This window comes from Sminthopsis crassicaudata, chromosome 4 (genome assembly GCF_048593235.1).
Source record: "Sminthopsis crassicaudata isolate SCR6 chromosome 4, ASM4859323v1, whole genome shotgun sequence".
NCBI lineage: Eukaryota > Metazoa > Chordata > Mammalia > Dasyuromorphia > Dasyuridae > Sminthopsis > Sminthopsis crassicaudata.
The window spans coordinates 408401494-408422062 of NC_133620.1; the positions used below are offsets into that span (position 1 = coordinate 408401494).

Sequence of the window (20569 nt, forward strand, 5' to 3'; positions counted from 1 at the left end):
AGGAGCCCCTGGAGCAGGGTACCAGCAGGCTATCTAAGAAAGGGTAACTCATAATGGCAGCTCAGTAATGCAGTAAATAAAGCACCAGTCCTAGAGTCAGGAGGACCTGAATTCAAATGTGGCCTCAAACATTTACTACCTGTGTGACCCTGGACAAGGTTATCACTTAATCCTGATTGTAGAAGATAGGCAGGCAGGCAAGCAGGAAGCAAGCAAGCAAGGAAGGAAGGAAGGAAAGAAAGAAGGAAGGGGCAGACCAGCCCATGTCAGAAATGGACCAGGCCAAAGCTCCTGTACTTATCAATAGTAGGCACAGCTCATGAATGGTAACTGAACTTATAACCTTGGCAAGATAGAGAAATAAAGTCCCCCCAAATAAGAAAAAGTAAAATCCTGGATGGAGATTCTTGTTCAAATTCAGGGTGACATAGATGGATTCTGATAATTGCATCCAAGGATTCTATGCTTGCTTTTGTAGTCTTGAATGAAAATGAAAATTTTTTCTTCTTTCCTCCTCCTCATTCTTGTTTTTTTCCTTCTCCTCCTCCTCTCCTTCTCTTCCTTCTCTTTCTCTCCTCTTCCTCCCCTCCTTTTTCTTCCCTCCTCCTCCTTTTCTCCTCCTCTTCCTCTTTCTTCTTCATAGCAATAATAACAATAATAGCTATCATTTTATGTTCTATAAAATTTGCAAAATGCTTTACAAATAATATCTCAGTTTATCCTCACAACTCAGGGAGGCAGGCACAATTATTTTATAGATGATGAAACTTAAGCAGATGGGTTAAACAATTTAGGAGACACAGTAGATAAAATGCCCGAGCTGAAGTCAGGAATCTCTAAATTCAAATCTGGCTTCAGACATTGACTAGTTGTGTGACCCTGGGAAAGTCATTAAAATTCTGTTTGCCTCAGTTTCCTCATCTATAAAATGAAAATAACAGTAGTAGGATTGTGAAGATCTAACTAGATAATAATTGTAAAGTGCTTAGCACAATGCTTGGTACATAGTATATTATATATAAATGTTAGCTACTGTTATTGCCTAGGGTATATGGTTGGTAAGTATCTAAAACTAGATTTGAACTCAGATCTTGTGACTCCAGGTACAGGGATCCAGCTAGCTTCCTCTGAGGAACATTTCTAGTGCAAGTATCATCAAACATTTCCTCCAAGCAGCAGCCCAGGAGACTGTTACAGTTGGAAAAGCTCCCGATGAATCAAACATGTACCGGCGCATTTCCAGAGCCCGTTATGGGACTGGCTATGGCTCTTTCCCAGGTCCCGTTTCCTTTCTCTTGCCCTCACCCAGATGAGTCTCTTTTCTTCTCAGAGGGAAAAGCTTTGAGGAATGAGGAGATCCTGCAAAGACTCCCGGTCGGCACAACGGCCACCCTCTATTTCAAAGACTTGGGGCCACAGATCGGCTGGACCATGGTAAGTTAATGAGGAGGAGAGATGCTCAAGAGAAGGCTTCCGTTTTAGACATTTTCTCACTGCAGCACTGGGGAGGAGGAGGGAGGTAGGGACTGGGGTTTAATTTGATTTGTTCCAGTAAGAAGATCTGATTCTGGAGCCAAAGGACCAGAGCTGGAGCTCCCATCTCTGAGTAGCTTCTCCCTACTGCCCCTGAGTGATTTAAAGTCCTCCTGGTTAACCGTGTCTTAGGAGAGTTGCAGTCCGGGCACCTGTGCCACCCCGGCAGGAACCAGTCCTGCCTCCCGCCTTTCTTCACAGGCCTCTTAGTCTTGAACCTACTTCAACCAGTGTGAAGACCATAAAGTCCCTCTGTATTCTGCTCCCTTCTCTCTCAGGCAGGAAAAGTTGATGACCCCTTTGGAATTTCTTCTAGCTTCCTCCTCCTCCCAAAGTAAAACTTGGATCCCCTCCAATGGACTCTTCCTTCTTCTCTGTCTCTTTGTCTCTCTCTTTCTCTTTGTCTCTCTGTCTCTGTCTCTCTTTATGTCTCTATCTCTGTCTGTCTCTCTGTCAGTCTCTGTTTCTCTATCTTTCTGTCTCTCTCTTTCTCTGTCTCTCTCTCTCTCCCTCCCTCCCTTTCTCTTTCTACCTCTTCCCTCTCTACATCTTTCTCTTTATCTCTCCCCTTTGCCTGCCTGTCTCTGTCTGTCTGTCTCTGTCTCTCCCTCTCCCTCTCCCCTCCTCCTCCCTCCCTTTTTTTTCTCTCCCTCCCTATCTCTGTGGTAGCGGTGGAAACTTCAGGGGATTGCCAGCATTTCTGAAGGCTAAAAGCTGTTAAGAGGAAAGCTCTCACATTTTATCACTGTCACCTTTGAACATAGGGCACAGCTAATGGAATCAAAAGCTTTACCTTGTTGTTGTTCAGTCATTTTTCAATCATGTCCAATTTTTCTTGGCAAAGATACTAGAGTGGTTTGCTATTTCCTTCTCTAGCTCATTTTACAGATGGAGAAACTGAGGCCTATAGGGTTAAGGCCCAGGGTCACACAGCTAGTGTCTGAGGCCAAATTTGAACTTAGGAAAATGAATCTTCCTGACTCCAGACATAGCACTCTATCCACTACACCTCCTAGTTGTCTGAAGGCTTAACTAAGGCTTATCAATGGAACTTTGTCCCATGGTGCTGAAATTTAGAGGACTGCAGCAGCACTTGTATCCTTAGCCATGAGAAACACCTAAAGCCAATGGAAAGTTAGCAATATTTGTTAAAATAGTAACCAAATAGTGTGCTACCTCCTCCTTACTTCTTGCCTCACAGCTCATCTGAGCTTTTTACTGGCTTGATCCCATGCTGATTCCCTTCAAAGTGGTCCTTCTCAAGGTCTTGTGTCATAAGGTCATAGGATCATATATTCAGAACTGAAAGCAACTTCCAGAGAATATCAAGGGAAACCATTCCTCCTTTCCAATTTGATTTGTCTTAAAAAGTTAATTTGAGGATAACTTTCATGCTGGATAGCCCAAGGTTCATTTTGTGATCTTTGCCCTGATTATTGCTTTAGATGAAGCTTGATGTTTCTGAGAAGTTCGTGGCTAGAAATGCCTTGATTCATTTGAAGGGGTCATTATCTTTTAGAGGGGACAAAATGATGTCTTTGTTAACTTAAAAATAGAAACCCTTCCAATATTTGTGAATTCCTCATCTCTTTCCTTCTTGGTCATCAAGATAGTGATCTCCATATAAATGGGAATTATCAGCAATGGGACCACCAAGAGGGGGCTCATGTTCTGAAACTCTCTCTTCTTTTGCAGGTGTTTTTGATAGAATATGCAGGCTCACTCTTCGTCTACCTCTTGTTTTATCTCCGAATGCCTTTTGTCTATGGCCTGGAAAAGAAACTCATGTCAAGGAGACTTCCTGTTGTCAAGTGAGTCTTATTAGGAATGCCAATCAGTCAATCAGCCATAGATCATGGGATCATAAACTTAAAGCTGGATGGTACCTTAGGGGGCTAATGAATCCAGATCTCTCATTTTCCAGATGAGGAAACAAAGGCACATATAGATTTAAGGGACTTGCCTAGGGTCACACAGCTAATGAACATCTGAAGTGAGGCTTCTTGATTCCAGATACAGCACCCTACTCACTAAATCACTTGGCAAGAATTTATTAATCCTAGAGCTCAGGAGTTCTCAGAGTATGCCTGAAGAACTTGGGGGTTCCCGAGACCCCTTTTAGGGGGTCTTTGTAGTCAAAACTGTTTTCATTTTTAAAATGGCAAGTATTAATAGACATAACCCATAAAAACAAAAGTTCTTACTGCTGAGTGAAAAGAGCAGGACCGGGACAGCAAGGTGGCGCAGTGGACAGAGCACCAGCCCTAAATTCAGGAGGACCCAAGTTCAAATCTGACCTCAGACACTTAACACTTCCTAGCCTCAGGCGAAAAAAAAAAAAAAAGAAAAGAGCAAAACCAAGAGATCATTATATACTTCAACAACAATAGTATATGATGATCAATTCTGATGGACGTGACCCTCTTCCACAATGAGATGAACCAAATCAGTTCCACTAGAGCAGTAATGAACTGAACCAACTATACCCAGCGAAAGAACTCTGGGAGATGACTATGAACCACTACATAGAATTCCCAATCCCTCTATTTTTGTCCGCCTGCATTTTGGATTTCCTTCTCAGGTTAATTGTACACTATTTCAATGTCCGATTCTTCTTGTGCAGCAAAATAACTGTTTGGACATGTATACATATATTGTATTTAACATATATTTTAACATATTTAACATGTATTGGTCTACTTGCCATCTGGGGGAAGGGGTGGGAGGAAGGAAGGGAAAAATTGGAACAAAAAGTTTTGCAAGGGACAATGCTGAGAAATTAGATATAGATATAGATATAGATATAGGATATATATCTATATCTATATCTATATCTATATCTATATCTATATCTATATATCTTTGTAAATAAAAAACTATAATAAAAAAAAAGTTCTTTGGGAACTATTTGGGAAGCCAGGAAGGTTTAGTAGAAATGATACTAATTTTCTGACTTTGACTCCAGATAATTTTCAATACCTGTGTCTTGAGGGAGCATAAATGAATGAAGATACCCTTATTAAGCCCTTACTGTACGCCAGGCACTATACTAAGCTCTGATGATTCAAATACAAAAGCAAGGCAGTCTCTGCCTTTCAAAAGGGGGAAATGTTAGTGTGGCTCCATGAAGAGAGTGCTAGACTCAGAAACAGGAAAGCCTGGCTTCAGATCCCATGTTTAACACTGAGTGATCAGTGTGATCTAGGGTAAGTCATTTACTCTATTGTTTGCCTCAGTTTCCTTATCTGTGAAAGGAGGATAGTAGCATCTACCTGGGGCTCCAATAATATAATGCCTATGGAAAGTTCTTTATAAACCTTAAAGTGCTTTGTGAATGCTAAATTTTGTTATGATTTATGAATTATAAGTTTTGTTATAATTTCAGAGGCAGCTTGATATAGCTTGTAGAATGTTGATAATACCTATAGTCCACGTCATAGGGTTTTTATGAGACTTAAATGAGAGAGATACTAATAACAATAATAAAATTTATATTGTGCTTTAAAGTTCCCAAAGCCTTTTCCCTATATTATTTCACTTAAGTCCCATAACAGCTCTATTAGGTGCTGTTATTATCCCCATTTCATATATGGGAAAACTGATTCTAAGAAATGGGAAGTGACTTGCCCAGTGTCATACTGATAATTAAGTAATTCAGATATCCTCATCTCTAAGTCCGACATTCAATTATCCACCATCTCTCTAGCTGCAGCATTTATATACATCATTTAACAAACTTTAAAGCACTATACATAAATTTAGATTATCTTTATCATTAAAAAAAAAAAACTAAACAAACCCTTTTATCTTATATTTTCCAGTCTGGCGTGCATCTGCCATTCTTCCCACTACATCAAACGATTGATTGAGACCATCTTTGTCCATCGGTTCTCTCATGGGACCATGCCTCTGAAGAGTATCTTCAAGGTAAACTCTCACAGGCTGGCACACCAGCCTCTGGTCCTCCCTGCTCTGCTTCTGGGGCATTCCTCCTCGCTGTGGCTTTGTGGTAATGTATATGGTAATGACTCCTCGTGTCCGGGATCACTGATCTCTTGACAAGATTTCTTACCCACTACATTATTTCAGCCTCCATAACCTCTCCTCCCCACCTGACCCCTTCCCTCACACCCTTGTAATCCCAAGTACAGTTTCCTATTGATGTTTTAAGCATTGCAAAGTATCATATCCCTTCAGTTTTCCTTCCCTTCCCCTCTTGGCTCTTTGGATAGTTGCATAATTATTGCTGTATTTTAAGCCATCCTCCCACCAAGGAGATTCTTGTAGGTTTTGGCCTTTTTTGTGTCTCCTTTTCGGCAATTCTTCATAATTAGAGGAGAGTCCAGAGGGTCCAGTGGTCCAGTGGTCCCAAGACCATCGGACTAGCAGAGACTTGAATTATCATCTTGGTTTTGATCTTTGAGCTTCTCCCTAGCTTTGGGCAAATCCTTCCAAACTTTTGTTTTATCCTGGGTAGAATGAATAGATTAGGTGAAGGGAGGGTGGAATGAGGGCAACCACAAATCTAGTGACAGAAAGGACCCTAGAAGTCATCTAAATCAATTCCTTCATTTTATAGACGAGGAAATTGAGGCCCAGAAAAGTGAAATCACTCTCTCAATGTCACACAAATAATAAGGGTCAGAGGTGGGAAGAATACAATTTTCTTTTTAAAAAATGTATTTAAATGCAAAATAGGAAAAAAAGAAAATGTCTTATGTACAATAGGACAAAAAGGAGGAGTCAAAATATGTAACAATAAATTTCCATTTCAAAAAAGCCTATTCATAATTTTATATTAATTACATATTATATATGTTATATTAGCATAAATTAATTATATATAAGATATTATATCACTATATAATATAATTATATAATTAATTAATTATATATATGTGTTATGCTATTATATGATTAATTATCTATAATATATGTGTTATAGTAATATGATAATATACATTAATTACAATCAATTAATAATAGAAGACATTGTATTCTGAGAATATAATTTTCAAAATGCTAAATGCTAAATTCTTAGAGAAACACCTTTGTGCAAGAGTTGAAACCAGGGAGTAGAGAGTGGTCTCCTTTCTGTTCAGATGCTTTGCTGTGATGAGGAGTGATCAGAACCAATGGAGATGGGTTTCCTGGTGGCCAAACCTATTTCCACCTAAGCATCCTTTGTTAGACAATATATTGAGATGCAGTATGGTACAGTGGGAAGTATAGTGTATCTGACAGTAGAAGATACTGAAATCCACCTTTGACAATTACCAGGGCATGAATAAGTGAAATGATTGAAAATGCATTTATTAAATACTTTCTATGTGCCAGACATTATGCTAATTACTAAGAATAGAAATGGGAAAAAGATGGTTCCAGCTTTCAAGAAGCTCCCATTTAAATTGGGGAGACATAAAAGAAAGTTCAGCTGTAGGGTGGATGGCAAAGCAGAGGATGGAAAACCAGAATATCTTGTGAAAAGAATATTAGTTTTGGATTCCGAGTAAAATTCTGGGTTGATGTTTAACATTTCATCTTTGACACCTTGGGCCCCAATAGCCTCATCTGTAAAATGAGGTAGGGCTGTGGAGGTCCCTTCCACTTCGAAATTTCTGATCTTACAAAATCTTGTATGTTTTACTGAGGTGGAAGAAAACATTAAATGGTTGACATTAATCCTATTAGGTTAAAACAACATCATCAATGACAACCCTGAAATTGGGTGTGGTGGTGCACACCTGTGATCCCCACTTTTAGGAGCTGAGGCTGATGGATGATGGGAGGGAGGGAGTTCTGAGCTGACCCCATTAGTATGACCCCATCATGATAAATTTCCAAGAGGGAGAGTTGGCCAGGCAGCCTAAGGAGGGGTTAATCAGGTGAGAAAAAGTGGGCAGATTAAAGTTCCCATGCTGAACAGTATGGGATGGATGGCCCCTGAACTTCTAGCCTGGGAGAGACGGGGAAACTGCCCTTCCCCTCTAAAAAAACTACTCAAAGTTAATTCCAGTGGAATATGGGATTAAAAGCCATGGGTCCCAGTGTTGAGGAATGGGGTGTGTGTGTGTGTGTGTGTGTGTGTGTATGTGTGTGTGTGTGTGTGTGTGTGTGTGTGTGTGTGTGCAGCCCCGTGGCCAGGGCTTATGGGAGTGAAAACTTGACCTTTGATCTCCAAATGATTTTGGTTGGCACAAAAGTGACCTTGAAGCCTCTAGCATTGTTGGGGGTGGGGAATCAAATGGCCCTATAGGAACTCTCAATCCTGCTTCATAAACATTTCAAAGCTTGTAAATTGTCCCTTTCCTATTGATCATCTGACACAGCCCAGAGTTGATTATCAAGTCCATTAATCTCACTTAATGTTCCTAGAATAGAAAATGTTGCCAAAAAATAAGACAACTGAGCCAGCTGCAGCCCTTTCCCCAGGGTGTCCCAGTCCCAGCTTAGAGCCAGGAGAAAGAGGCAGAACTCCACACCCACAGAGGGGACAGCCCTGCTTCTTGACTTGGAGGGACCTTCTTCCAATCTTTTCCCCCTCTGGAGGGGCTTCCAGAGTCCTAGATGAGAAATCTCTGTTCTGTCCTCCAGGAGCTGGGAAGCTTCACATGTGGACACGGGAGCTGTTTGCTATTGCACATTAGGCATGTAGCAACTGGGGAGCTTTCAGCAGTCTCTGTTGGAAGAGGGTATTCCCACGGGGGTCACACGAGCCTCTTATCTCTGCCATGGAGCAAAGCCAGGAATTTGGTTGTTGTTATTCCGCCTTTTTCAGTTGTGTCTAACTCTTCGTGGCCCCATTGGGGTTTTCTTAGCAAAGACCCTGGAGTTGCCTTTCCATCTCCAGCTCATTTTACAGATGAGGGAACTGAGGCAAACAGAGTGAAGTGACTTGCCCAGAGTCACACAGCTAGGAAGTGTCTGATGGTAGATTTGAACTCAGAAAGATGAGTTGTCCTGATTCAGGCTGCTCTTGGCAGTCTAAGCTGATTTGCTCTATTATCTATTAGGAATATATTCAGTCCGATAATGACACTGGTAGTGTTGAGGGTCACTCCAGAGGGAAATTAAGATGGTCTTCAGCAGTTGCATATACATGCATATACAGCAATTCCTAAATTGGGAGGAGGAGGAGGAGGAGGAGGAGGAAGAAAACGAGAAGTAGGAGTAGAAGTAGAAGAGGAGTAGAAATAGAAAGAGAAGAAGAAAGAGGAGGAAAAGTAGAAAGAGGAGTAGAAAAAGGAGGTATAGAAAGAGAAAGAGGAGGACAAGAAGTAGAAAGAGAAGGAGAAAAAGTAGAGAGAAGGAGGATTAGAAAGAGAAGTAGAAAGAGGAAAAGGTGGAGAAGAAAGGAGAAGGGAGAACAGAAAGAAGAAGAGAAAGAAGAGCAGTTGAAAGAGAAGGAGGAGGAAGAGAAGAAAGAGGAGGAGGGAGCAGTAAAAAGAGGAGAAAAAGAAAGAGGAAAAAAGAAGTGTAGAAAGAGGGGGAGAAGTAGTAGAAAGGAGAAGTAGAAAGAGAAAAAGGAGGGGGAGAAGTAGAAAGAGAAAGAGGAGAAGTAGAAAGAGGAAAAAGGAATAGAAAGAAAAAGAGGAGGAGCTGGAAAAGAAGGAGGAGCAAGGAAGGAAAGAAAAGTAGAAAAAGGAGAAGAGAAGAAAAATTAGAAAAAGGAGGAGGAAGAGAAGAAATGATGATGATGATGATGACAGTAACATTCCAGATTTCCAAATCCTGTCTAAAATTAGTAATAACTATTCTTTTGAGATGATACCCACTCCACTGGAGACTAAAGAGAGGATTTTCTTCTGGACCGTTTTGCTCAGGGTGCTCAGAAGGTAAAAGTCTTCCATTGGCTGGTCAGTTTTCACAGCTTCCCCCGAGTCAGTTATGGAGTGGATTATGTTTGTGAAGGAGACCAAGATAATCAGGATCAGCTAGAAAGGTATCTAGGTGCCCTTGACATGGGCTTAGGTTCTGTTGTTCATTGCTCTGAAACGTAGCACTTCTGTGGGTTGGGCAGCCTGGGTGAAGCTGGTGAAGATCCAATCTAATTGGAATTTTTCTGCAGGACATTTTAGATCAGCAGTTATACCGAGTTCATACCGAGAAGGACCAGTATGTACAGCCTCAAATCTGAATCAGTAAAACATGGAAAATCCCAGATATAGACTATCATCTCCCACATTCCCCTCTAACAGACTAGTTTCGTCATAGAAGGTTTGTCTGGCCTGGCCTGTTCTTGATGAAGCCATGCTGGCTCTTTGTGATCTCTGCCTCCTTGTCTAAATGCTCTCTTACTAGGGCTCTGATGACTGAAGAAGTCTCCTGGGACTTGAGAGCCTTCTCCCTTTTGCATCAGCATTTTCTTTGCAGTCACTTGATGCTGTTGTTTTTTTCTCACATTATCTGGCCAGGGCAGTCTTGCTGGGCTGGCAGCTAACTCTGCCATGCTCGGGGCTTCCTAATGTTTTCAAGAGGAGGGAGACAGCAGCCTGGAGTCTCTGGTCTCCCACAGGGTCCATGCATTTGAACGCAAACCTTCTGCAAAGGCAAAGTGATACTTACAGGATGGGCTTGAGTAGCTGTTTTTGGTTACTACTGCAACAAAAAATGCAAAACCTCTGCTTATTGGTTTCCTCTCAACTCTTCTTTCACTTAGAGGAAAAAGCATCCAATGTCAAACTGAGACGTCAAGGGTGGGGCCCAAGGAAAGGAAAAGCATTCTTTGGGAGTATAGTTCATACTTAATAAATATTTGTCAATTGACTCTGCTTTGCATTTTCTAACCCTTCCCTGAGTGCAATCTTATCATCTGGGCTTCAAACCTCAGGCATTTGGCAGAAGGCCACCCTAATTGGTGGGAGAGAATAATAACTAAGAAGGTTTTGAAAAGAAGAAACCTTCAGAGAGAGAGACAGAGAGAGAGATGGAGAGATGGAGAAACAAGGAGAAAGACAGAGAGATAAGAGTGAGACAGAGGAGATACAGAGAAGGAGATAAGAGAGAGACAGAGACACAGACACAGAGAGAGAGGTGGTTCCAATTCTCTTTGGAGAGAGCCCTGTGGAGAAGGAAAAAATACTGAGAAGTAGGCAAGGGCAGGATCTTTCCAGCTGTTGGGCAGAGTCTCTAGGGTCAGGCTTAAGAGTCTGCTCGATCATATGGAACACTGAGTGCAGCAAGTTGTAATCTTCTATGTGCGGTTCATATGGCTTCTCAGATGTTACTTACTCATAAGGTAAGGACTCTGGGGACCCCTTTGACTGGGTGTTAGCCTGGGGTCTTAGTTTTGATAATACTGCTTTAGCAACCGTTATTGCGGCCGCCACCCCATTTCCACAGGTTTTATATCCATTGACTTGTGTTAGTCAAGACATATATACTTATCCTTGCCCCGCTGCCTGTGTAGAAACAGCGAGTTGGAACTTGTTTCCAACTCCCCAACGTAGGAAAGCTTGGTCACTACTAGAGAGCCCATTAAACTATTCTCTGACAGTTCTCAAGCTAGGGACCGTCTATGCAACATAGTAGTAGAGCTGAAATAGGTCTTTGGAGGTCATTGAGTCAGATTCTCTCATCTCATTGAGCACGAAACTAACTCAGAAAAACAATTAATAGCCGAAGGCTGGATTTTAATCCAGAACTTCTGACTCCAAATCCAAGGATTGTACTGCTATACCATGCTATGTTCTAGAGGACCCACAGTTATGGCTGTTGAACGTGATGTTCATTGTTACAGCATGTGGGAATGGATTGAAGTAGAGCGAGAACAAAACAAAAAAAGGGTCTTTGCTGGGTTTTCCTGAGGTGTTCCTCACTGGGTGACTGGAGGCTTTTCCCCCCTCATTCTGATCATCTGGAAAAACAAGCCTTTGGTCTGATAGCTCTGGCAGAGACATCTGGCTGGAAATGCTTGGACTTCTGCTACTCCTGCCCTCATAGAGATAAAGAAAGCGTTTGGGAAGTACTTGCTGTGCACTGGGCACGGTGCCATGTGCCAGCGTGCAAACCTAAAAAGCCGGAGAGCCCCGGCTCTCAAGAAGCTTACATTCTAATGGGAGAACAGCACACGTGGGGGGACCAGCAAGTAGACACATTCCAAGCAGAGCAAACCTGAGAGGGGCAGACTAGCCGGCCAATCACAGCGAGGCACTCGGGATGAAGGCAGCTTACTACTGGTGTGGAGTGCTCTTATTAAAAGTGGTCATCATAGATCGAGAAAGCCAAAGAGTAGACAGGAGTTCCAAGTTACAGACACTGTTCTTTTCTCATTTCCCGTTCGTTCATTTGTATCTTTTTTCTCAGCTGGTTTAAGGAACTTAAAATAGTCCTTCCTTCCCTCCCTTCTCTCCCTCCCTCCTCCCTTCTCCCCTCCTTTCTTTCCTCCCTCCCTCCCCTCTTTCCTTCCTTCCTTCCCTTCTCCCTCTCCTCCTCTCTCTCTCCCTTCTTCCCTCTCTCCCTCCCTTCCCCATTCTTCCTTTCATTCTTTTCTCCCTCCTTTTCTTTCCTTTTTCTTTCTCCCTCCTGCCCCTTTTCTCATTTTATTTTGCTTCTCTTTCTCTTTTCATCTCATAAATTTCTCCAACTCTTAGTAGATTTAGTGCTAGTACAATTTTTATTTAGGGAAATTGTGTTCCAAGAACCCCAAACTGAAAATCTATTTCTGGGATTGAAATTTCTAGAATGAACTATGCCTGAGCAATGCCAACAGGTATATCCCCTAGTGATTTAGGACTACTTTTCCCCATAAATCTACAAATTAGTATTAATAGCACATTGTTTTGAAAAAAATTGGGGGGGGGGAGAGGGTACAAGGGTTTCCTTATAGTGCTTTTTACCTAGCACCTACTTCTATGCCCAGTTGAGTGTAGTGAACAGTTCCTGAGATATGCTCACTATTTTAAATCTACCTCATACTAAGATCCAAATTCTTGAATAGGGACAGCTTATGATCTGAAACAATGAAAACTGTATGAGCTTAGGGAAATTAGAAAATATAGTCATGTGACAGACCCAACTTTGTGTCTGCTGAAATGTACATAAACCTATGTTATGAGTCATAAAGAAATCATGTAGTGACACTTAGATCCATTTACCATCCAGAATTTTTCTTCTCACTTTCCTTATTGATTGATGGCAATGTTAGTCTCTTAAAAAGTCAATCGTATTTGCTGTAGATAAATATGCGTTTTCCTTACTTGAATGATGTCTAGTGATGTCTGCGAGTGGGTGAGAATGGTAAGGGAAAAGAATGGGGGAATGCTAATTCACAGGATAAATAGAATTTTTGAGAGTAAGATTGGACAAATTGGAGAAATACAGCTGTTTTTCAGTCTTATCTGATTCTTCATGAGCCCATTTGAGCTTTTCTTGCCAAAGATACTAAAGGGATTGCCATTTTTTTTTCCAGTTCATTTTACAGGTGAGGACAGTGAAGCAAATAAGGATGAATGACTTATCCAGGGTCACACAGCTGGTAAGAGGCTATATTTGAACTCAGGAAGATGAATCTTTTTTGACTCCAGGTCTATGTATTATGGCACAACCTAGCTATCTTGTAAGTCTGAATTGATGGTAAATGATGTTCAGCAGGAAGGGGAAGATGAGACACTGTAGTGCTTTAGAAATTCAAACTGCCTTAGATGGGATACTCAGATTTATGCAATCTATTATTATTGTTGTGGACCGTACTGTGTCATTCAATTTAATTCAAGAAAGGTTTGTTGCTGCACCCAGCATCGTACTAAGCATAGAGATGCAAGAGCAAAAAAAATTAGTTCTTGCCCTCAAAGACTTTACATTTTATTGTAAGTGAAAAATAGAGATAATATGCGCAAAAGTAAATTTTAGATATATATATACATGTATATATTTACCCAGAGCATAATGTTTATATAATTTATATAACTTTTATGTAATACAATATATTTGTATTCCATATTTTATATATTTATAAATTTGCATTAGATGTAACATATTATATTACATTAATATATTACAAGATATAAATTATGTTTTGTATAAATATCATAGAATACAAATATATGGTTTATATGACATAAGTTAATATAGTTTATATAATACATATAATGCATATATATCTCACATTATATTCTATATTATATTATGATATAATATACCAAAAGTATTTATTTCCATGTATTTTATATATTAATATATAATATTATGCATAATATGTTATATATATTTAGTAAGCAAAAAGTATTTCTATGCATTCGGCATTTGGAGAACATTCCTTGGGTAAGATCACAGGCTACCTCTGGCACATCCTTGCTCTTTCAAAGAGGTGGCAAACGAAATATGACACTGACTCCATCTGTGCTCAGGGCTCTGTGCCAAGGGGACATTTTGGAAATGAAGAGTTCTCATTGCCCCAAAGGATCCTGGGCCAGGTTCCCTAGAGTCAATTTCAGCACTAAAGAGAGTGAGTTCTTCATTGTGCTTACTGGGGTTTGATGAGAAGGGTCTTTGGGATATCTGAACTGTTTTAAGCCCAATTCTCACCAGTCAGCGGGGTCCAAGTGACTACGATGATCATCTTAGCCATAATTTAGGAACAGAGCCATCAAGAAAGAACAAATAGTGAGGAAACTGGGAAATCCATTCACCTGGCTCCATGTTGGTTAAAAACTGAAGAAGTTTGTCCTTTATTAACTCAAGGGGCCTTGTGGTGTTGTTAAAGAGCAATGAATAAGAAGTGAGAGGGTCTGCATTTGAATCCCAGCTCTGACAGTGGCTCTGGGATCATGGGCAAGTTATTTCATCAGCCTAGGCCTCAGTGGTCTCATCTGTAAAATGAGGGAGTTGTATTATTAGCCAGTACTGATCAGTTTCCACACCTGTAAAATGTAGGATAGCATCTACTTCCCAGGGTTGTTGTGAAGATCAAATGCGATAAAAATTGTAAAGCATTCAGCATGTACATAAATGTTATATAAATATAGTGCCTACTATGTGCCAGGCACTGTGCTGGGTCCTGGGGATACAAGTGCAATGAATAAAATAATTCCTAATTCAAGGGCCTTAGATTCTAGTGGAAAGAGGGATAGGTTTGGACTCAGTACCTGTGCTCCAGTCCTGATTCTGCTATGACTACTTATATGACCTTGGACAGATCAATGATGTGCAAATATAATTTATTCTCCTATTACTATCAGATGAATCTTTCTTTTTCTTTCTTTCTCTTTTCCTTCTTTCCTACTTGTTTCTCTCTCCCTCTCTCTCTCCCTGTCTCTGTCTCTCATTTGAAAGTACTCATCATGTCTCCCAGGGCTTTTCTCTTGTTTGGCTAAACATCTCCCAGTTCCTTCAGCTGTTCCTCATGCGGCCTTTACCATCCTGGACACTTTTCACCAATGGTTCTTCTTTTCAACTCATGCCCATTCAAGAGAAACAAGATGGTGAGGACTTGAGAGGGCAGCTCTTTCCAGAGGCCTGCTTTACTAAGCCCGCTAGCCGCCTGTCCTTTTCTGCTGCACTGGGCTGCCAAACTGCCTCCGGTTTCCTCAGTCCATTAACTAGTTGGGCTCATTTCCTGAAGGGCTCTCTCACTGCCAGCACCACGTGAATGTTTTCTTCCTGTCCCAGCAAGTTTATTTTTTTGGGAAATTCTTGCAATAGCAACCGACTTTGAAAGCAAAACAAAACAAAACACAAACCCCAGAGTCATTGTTTGCTTAGGAAATGCCATTGGCTTCCTCAAATTGCATTTTGGAAAGGAAAGAAATTTGTAAAAAAAAAAAAAAAAAAAAAAAAAAAATCCCGGTTGCCATCAACTGCAGTTACTCGTGTCTGGGCTGTTACCTGTGTTTCACAGGGTTTGTAAGACATTCAAAATAGAGGAAAGGAAAGGTCTTAAAAACCAGTTATGTGTTTTTATGCCAAACTGACTGCCACATCTAAGAGTCCTTTCTGAGGGTTTTCTCTTTTTGGAAAAGTCTTTAGCTTCTCCCTTTCAGCCTGGAATGGATAAAGTTCTACTGTTTTCTATTTCCCTGTCTCTCTGTGAATCCTGAAATCTTGAAATACCAAATAAGTATGGAGGGGAAAAGGTACCAAGGGGCCTTAAGTGAACTCAAGTTATCAAACGTAAAGATTGGAGATAAGGGACAAGCAGCAATTATTTAGCACCCATGATGTGATAGGTAAGGTGTAAAAATTATTTCATAATACACTTTTTTTCATAAATGTCATTTCATTGAATCCTCACAACAATCCTGGGAGGTAGGAGCTATTTCTCATTCTCCCAGTAAGGCAGTTGGGGTTAAGTGACTTGCCCAGAGTGTCTAAGGGCAGAATTGAACTTGGGTCCTCCTGATTTTAGGGCTGATGCTCTATCCACTGCACCACTTAGCTGCCCCAATATTGGCTATTTTTAATCTTCGTTTGTACTGATGAATGTACTGAGGTAGAGATCACATAATCAGGATTGTTAATGTAGTCAATATAACTGGATTTGAATCCAGGAAGAACTGGCTTCAAATCCGTAAATACTAGTTGTATGATTTTGGGCAAGAATTTTATTTCTCTGTGCTTCAGTTTCCTCATCTTTAAAATGAGGGAAGTTGGGTTTGAATTTAGTGATCTCTCTAAAATAAATAGCATTATTACAACATTTCAAAGTTTGTAAAGTGCTTTATGTTTCATTTCAGTTAATCCTATCACAATAGAATTTGTAAGCAAAAGGGTAAGTTAAGGCAGAATTCTCCAAGCAAAGTTATATTTTATCTTATTTTATTTGCTGAGGCAATTGGGATTAAGTGACTTGCCCAGGGTTACACAGCCAGGAAGTGTTAAGTGTCTGAAACCAGATTTGAACTCAGGTCTTGATTTCAGGGCTGGTGCTCTATCCACTGCCCCACCTAGCTGTCCCAAAGTTATGTTTTATTAATGGGGAAACTACCCATCAATAAAGCAGATCTCTTGCCCCCTTAAGTAGCCAAAAGACCCTAATTGGTGGTGCAATACACATTGATAAGTATAGAACAAAGAACAGAACAAAAATCACATCATTGGTAATGAGACTGGTGACATCATGGATGTAGGAAATTATGATTGGTCACATTAAGAAAGGAAGGCTCAGGTACAGGAGGGATCAAGTCTACCCTCTCTGTTTCTGAGGAATGTCTGTGAATTTATGGGGTTCAGCTGCACCTTGAGGTCATAGTCATGGAGTTGGAGGCACCTGGTCAAGATAAGGCCCTCCTGAAATCTACAGGATGGTGACTTAAGACAGCAACAAGGTCACCTTGGACTGGTTCTCAGATACCATTCAGAGACTTAAGCAACTGGACCTGGCAAACCTCCCTTGGCAGCCCTGATTTACAGGTGATGCTGAGATAACCATAGCCATGTGCAGAATTTCTCTTTAATTAGCAGGATTTATGGGAGAGGTATAACCTATCGATCCAGCCACACTGAGGGAGATGAATGATTGAACTTATAAGCTTCTTTGCTTAGAGACAAAGAAAAGAATTTGTCTTTTTACGTGAAATACAGAATCAGGTTGCAGAGTATAATCGTTTACGAAGTGGAAAAAGATAAAATACAAAATAGAATAACAAGAGTTGAATATACAATACTAAAACAACCTTTATTTCTTTCAGTTCAGTACAGGCTGAATCTCTAAACTAAATCCAGAGGTGAATGGCCACAAACTGAGTAGCTATGGGGCAAAATCAATTACTTGTAAGATCAGTAAGAAAATGATATTCAATTTTAATCTTCTCAATCTTCATAATGACTTGATAGGGTAGATGCTGCTATTATTCCCATTTTACAGATTAAGACTATTGAGGAAGTGCAATTGTGACTTTTTGGGATCACTGAGACAGGTTTTTCTGATTTTTAGTTCAGAGTTTACTGCCCCTAAGGTTCCTTGCAACTTGAAATTTAGGATTCTATGATCCTGTATGATTGCAAAGTTCTGTGAACTTAGAACAATTATGCATATGGAAGGGATACCTTGGGACTGGAGACAGGATACCTCAAGGCTGGGGCTACCCAGGGGCTCACCTTCTCTTAGAGGGTAAGATTCCATGACTTGGGGCTTGAGAAGCATGGGGGAGAGGGGAGAGAGAGGAGAGGAGGGGGAACTAGAAGGGAGGAAAAGAAATGGGAGAAAAGGGCAGAGGGAAAGAGAGAAGAAAGCTCATTGGAGAGGGAGAATTTTCTAGCAACTGATAATAAGCTACCTAGGGTTCATTATGTATTTTTTAGATTTTTCGTGGGATGAAAGAGGCTGTCCTGTACTTGATACATGCATTGCTACTTGGAGTGCTTGCATTAGAGCTAGAAATCTTTCAAAACATATATGTAGAGACCGGCACATAAGTCACATTAGACCTAGATTCTGAAATTTCCCACAGAGAATTTTGGATGGCATAGAGTAGGTTCTTACTAAATGTTTGTTGCCCTCCATCTTTTTATATCCTCCAGACCCAAGTACTGTATTTTGCATAAGGTAGGTATTTAATGTGTAGTGTTTTAGTATTTATCAACACTTACTTAACCACTTCCCTTCATTTGTTGATTCAACCATCAGTTGAAAGAGAAAGAAAGGAAAAATTAGTGAAGCGAGGAAAAGGGAAATCAGTATGAGCAAGAACTATGGGAAGGGCTGGAGGGAGCAGTTAAATTATGCCCATTATGACACAAATTTGTCCCTCCCACCAAATTCATCCTCATTTTCTATCTGCCCCACCATGTGCTGGAGACTGTTGATTTTAGGAATGCTTTCTAAACTTCTGCTGGGCAAGGAGTGATTTACTTTGCAATTCTCCTTATAAAATTCATTACTCATCTTTTTGCATAACTATCTGGAAATATATAATAAAATTATTATTTTTTTTAACATCATGTCCCTTGACCTAAATAATTCCACTGTTAGGAGTCTACCTCGAAACCCTTCTCAAAGGAATAACTAAACAAATTGAAATCTATACTATAGTACTATATTATAATGACAATATTATAATATTGTCAAATACTATAGACAATTAAGGTCAGAAACTATAAGGATAAGAAAGAGATATAAGAAATAAAGAAATCTGGAAAGATCTATACAAAAGGAAGCAGAGTACAAGAAATTGAACCAGAAGAATGGGGCATAAACTACTGGACATCTCAAACTGATGTCCTATAGACATTTAAAAATCATGTACAGAACTGAAGGCAGTATCTATCCCACCTAAACCCTCCCCCTTTCTTAACTTCCTTATTACTATAGAGCTACACTAAAACAGAAATGAATTCCTATGGGCAGTATATTGCCTAGGAGAAGCACAAATGAACATTGAACATTTCTTGGATTGTACTATATTTTTATTTATTTTGCTAAACATTTTCCAATAACATTTTAATTTGGATTCCAGGAGCTTTGCTGGTGACCAGCAAGTCCAAATTGACATCTTTGTTGTATAGGACACCACCATATTCCCAGCCATGCAGGCTCCCCACCTAAGGCTATTTGGGACCTTTCACTCTCAGCTCCTCATATCCAATCTGTTGCTAAGCCCTGTTGATTTTTTTTCCCTTTCTAACAGCTTTCAGATACATCCCCTTCCCTTCCTGACACTGCCATCATCCTAGTAAACTACCAGATGGCTACACAAAAAGAGGTGTGAGGGATTTTAGGAGAATTGCAAAGTAAATCACTCCTTGCCCAGCAGGAGTTTAGGAAGCATTTTAAAAATCAACAATCCATAGCAAATGGGGGACAGAGAGAAAATAGGGGTAGATTTTGTGGAATTACTTTAGATCCCCGGGGACAAATTGTGTGTTATAACAGACATAACTTAACCTGCTCTGCCCAGCCCTTAGCTCTTGCTCTCATAACTCAGATCTGCTGTTCAATGTTTCTACCTCAAATTGCTTCCCACTCCAGTCCGTTCTTCCCTCACCTGTCAAAATAATCTGAAAACTCAGGTCTGACCATTTAATTTAACTCCAATGGCTTATTATCACAAAGAGGATCAAATTTAAAATCTTCTAGCATTCAAAGCCCTTCATAATTTTCTTCCTCCTCTCCACCTTTCCATATTTTTAAACCTTCCTACCCCTGTCCAACTCCTCCATTTCATTCCATGATCCAATAACAGGCCTCTATGATACTATTTCCTAACTCTGGGAATTTTCGCTGGCTATGCCTCATGCCTACAATTCTCCTCTTACTCTTCCTTCTCCTTCTTTCCTCCTCTTCCTCCTCCTTTTCCTCCTCCATCTTTCTTTCCTCCTTTTCTTCCTCCATCTTTCTTTCCTCCTTTTCTTCCTTACTTCCTCTTCCTCCTTTACCTCCTCCCTTCTTCCCTCCTCCTCCTCTACTTCTTCCTCCTGGCTTCCTTCAGTTCCCAACTAAAATCCCATTTCTATGAAAACCTTACCTATTCCCCCTTCATGCTGTTGCCTTCCCTCCATTGACTGCCTCCACTCAATCCTTCTCTAGCTTTTTCGTACACAAATGGTAGCATGTTGCTTCCCCACTGGACTGTGAGCCCCAGGAAATCAAGGACAGTTTTTCTCTTTCTATCTTCAGCATTTAGCACATATAGTAAATGCTTGATAAATGCTTGCTGATTAATCACAACTATATAAATGAAAATTGAGAATAAATGGATAGACAAGTCCTTCTGGGGAGTTAGAGGAAGATCTGAAAAATTGCTTTAATACTTTATCAAGAGAAATGAATTCATTTCAATATAAATCACTATGTAAGTGGAGTAGGTTGTATTGATGTTCAAAGCTAATCTTTTTTATAAAGCATTTACGAATAATAAATCAAATAGAATCTGTTGCAGAGACAGGGTTGGATGACTTGCATAAAGTATGATGGCCACCCTCCCTGATAAGAAACCCTGTAGATCTTCTCTTCAAAATACGAAAGGTCCAAGTAACCCAATAGGCCCATAGACCTGTTGGCTTCTGGGTTAGTGTGACAGGCCCTCAGTCTGCCACCTGCCTCAACTTAAACTATTAAAAATAGAGAGAAAACAAAGGACTGCAGGGGTGGCAAGAAAGA

The 20569-nt window shown here is 40.3% G+C and overlaps 1 protein-coding gene across 7 annotated transcripts in view; it reads left to right on the top strand.

Annotated features, from left to right (window-relative positions):
• Positions 1-20569, top strand: part of LOC141539661 (very-long-chain enoyl-CoA reductase-like) — a 96369-nt gene that overhangs the window by 55964 nt on the left and 19836 nt on the right. For 4 of the 7 annotated variants that reach the window (XR_012481356.1, XM_074262734.1, XM_074262736.1 and 1 more), the window contains exons 5-8: positions 1331-1434; positions 3229-3344; positions 5355-5460; positions 12944-13009. Coding sequence is in view for 6 of the 7 variants with exons in the window: in XM_074262734.1 (XP_074118835.1) it covers positions 1331-1434; positions 3229-3344; positions 5355-5460; positions 12944-13009 (392 nt within the window). In the remaining variant the exon portion in view is untranslated. The remainder of the gene's footprint in view (positions 1-1330; positions 1435-3228; positions 3345-5354; positions 5461-12943; positions 13010-20569) is intronic. The other 3 variants (XM_074262740.1, XM_074262735.1, XM_074262738.1) reach the window with 1 other exon arrangement.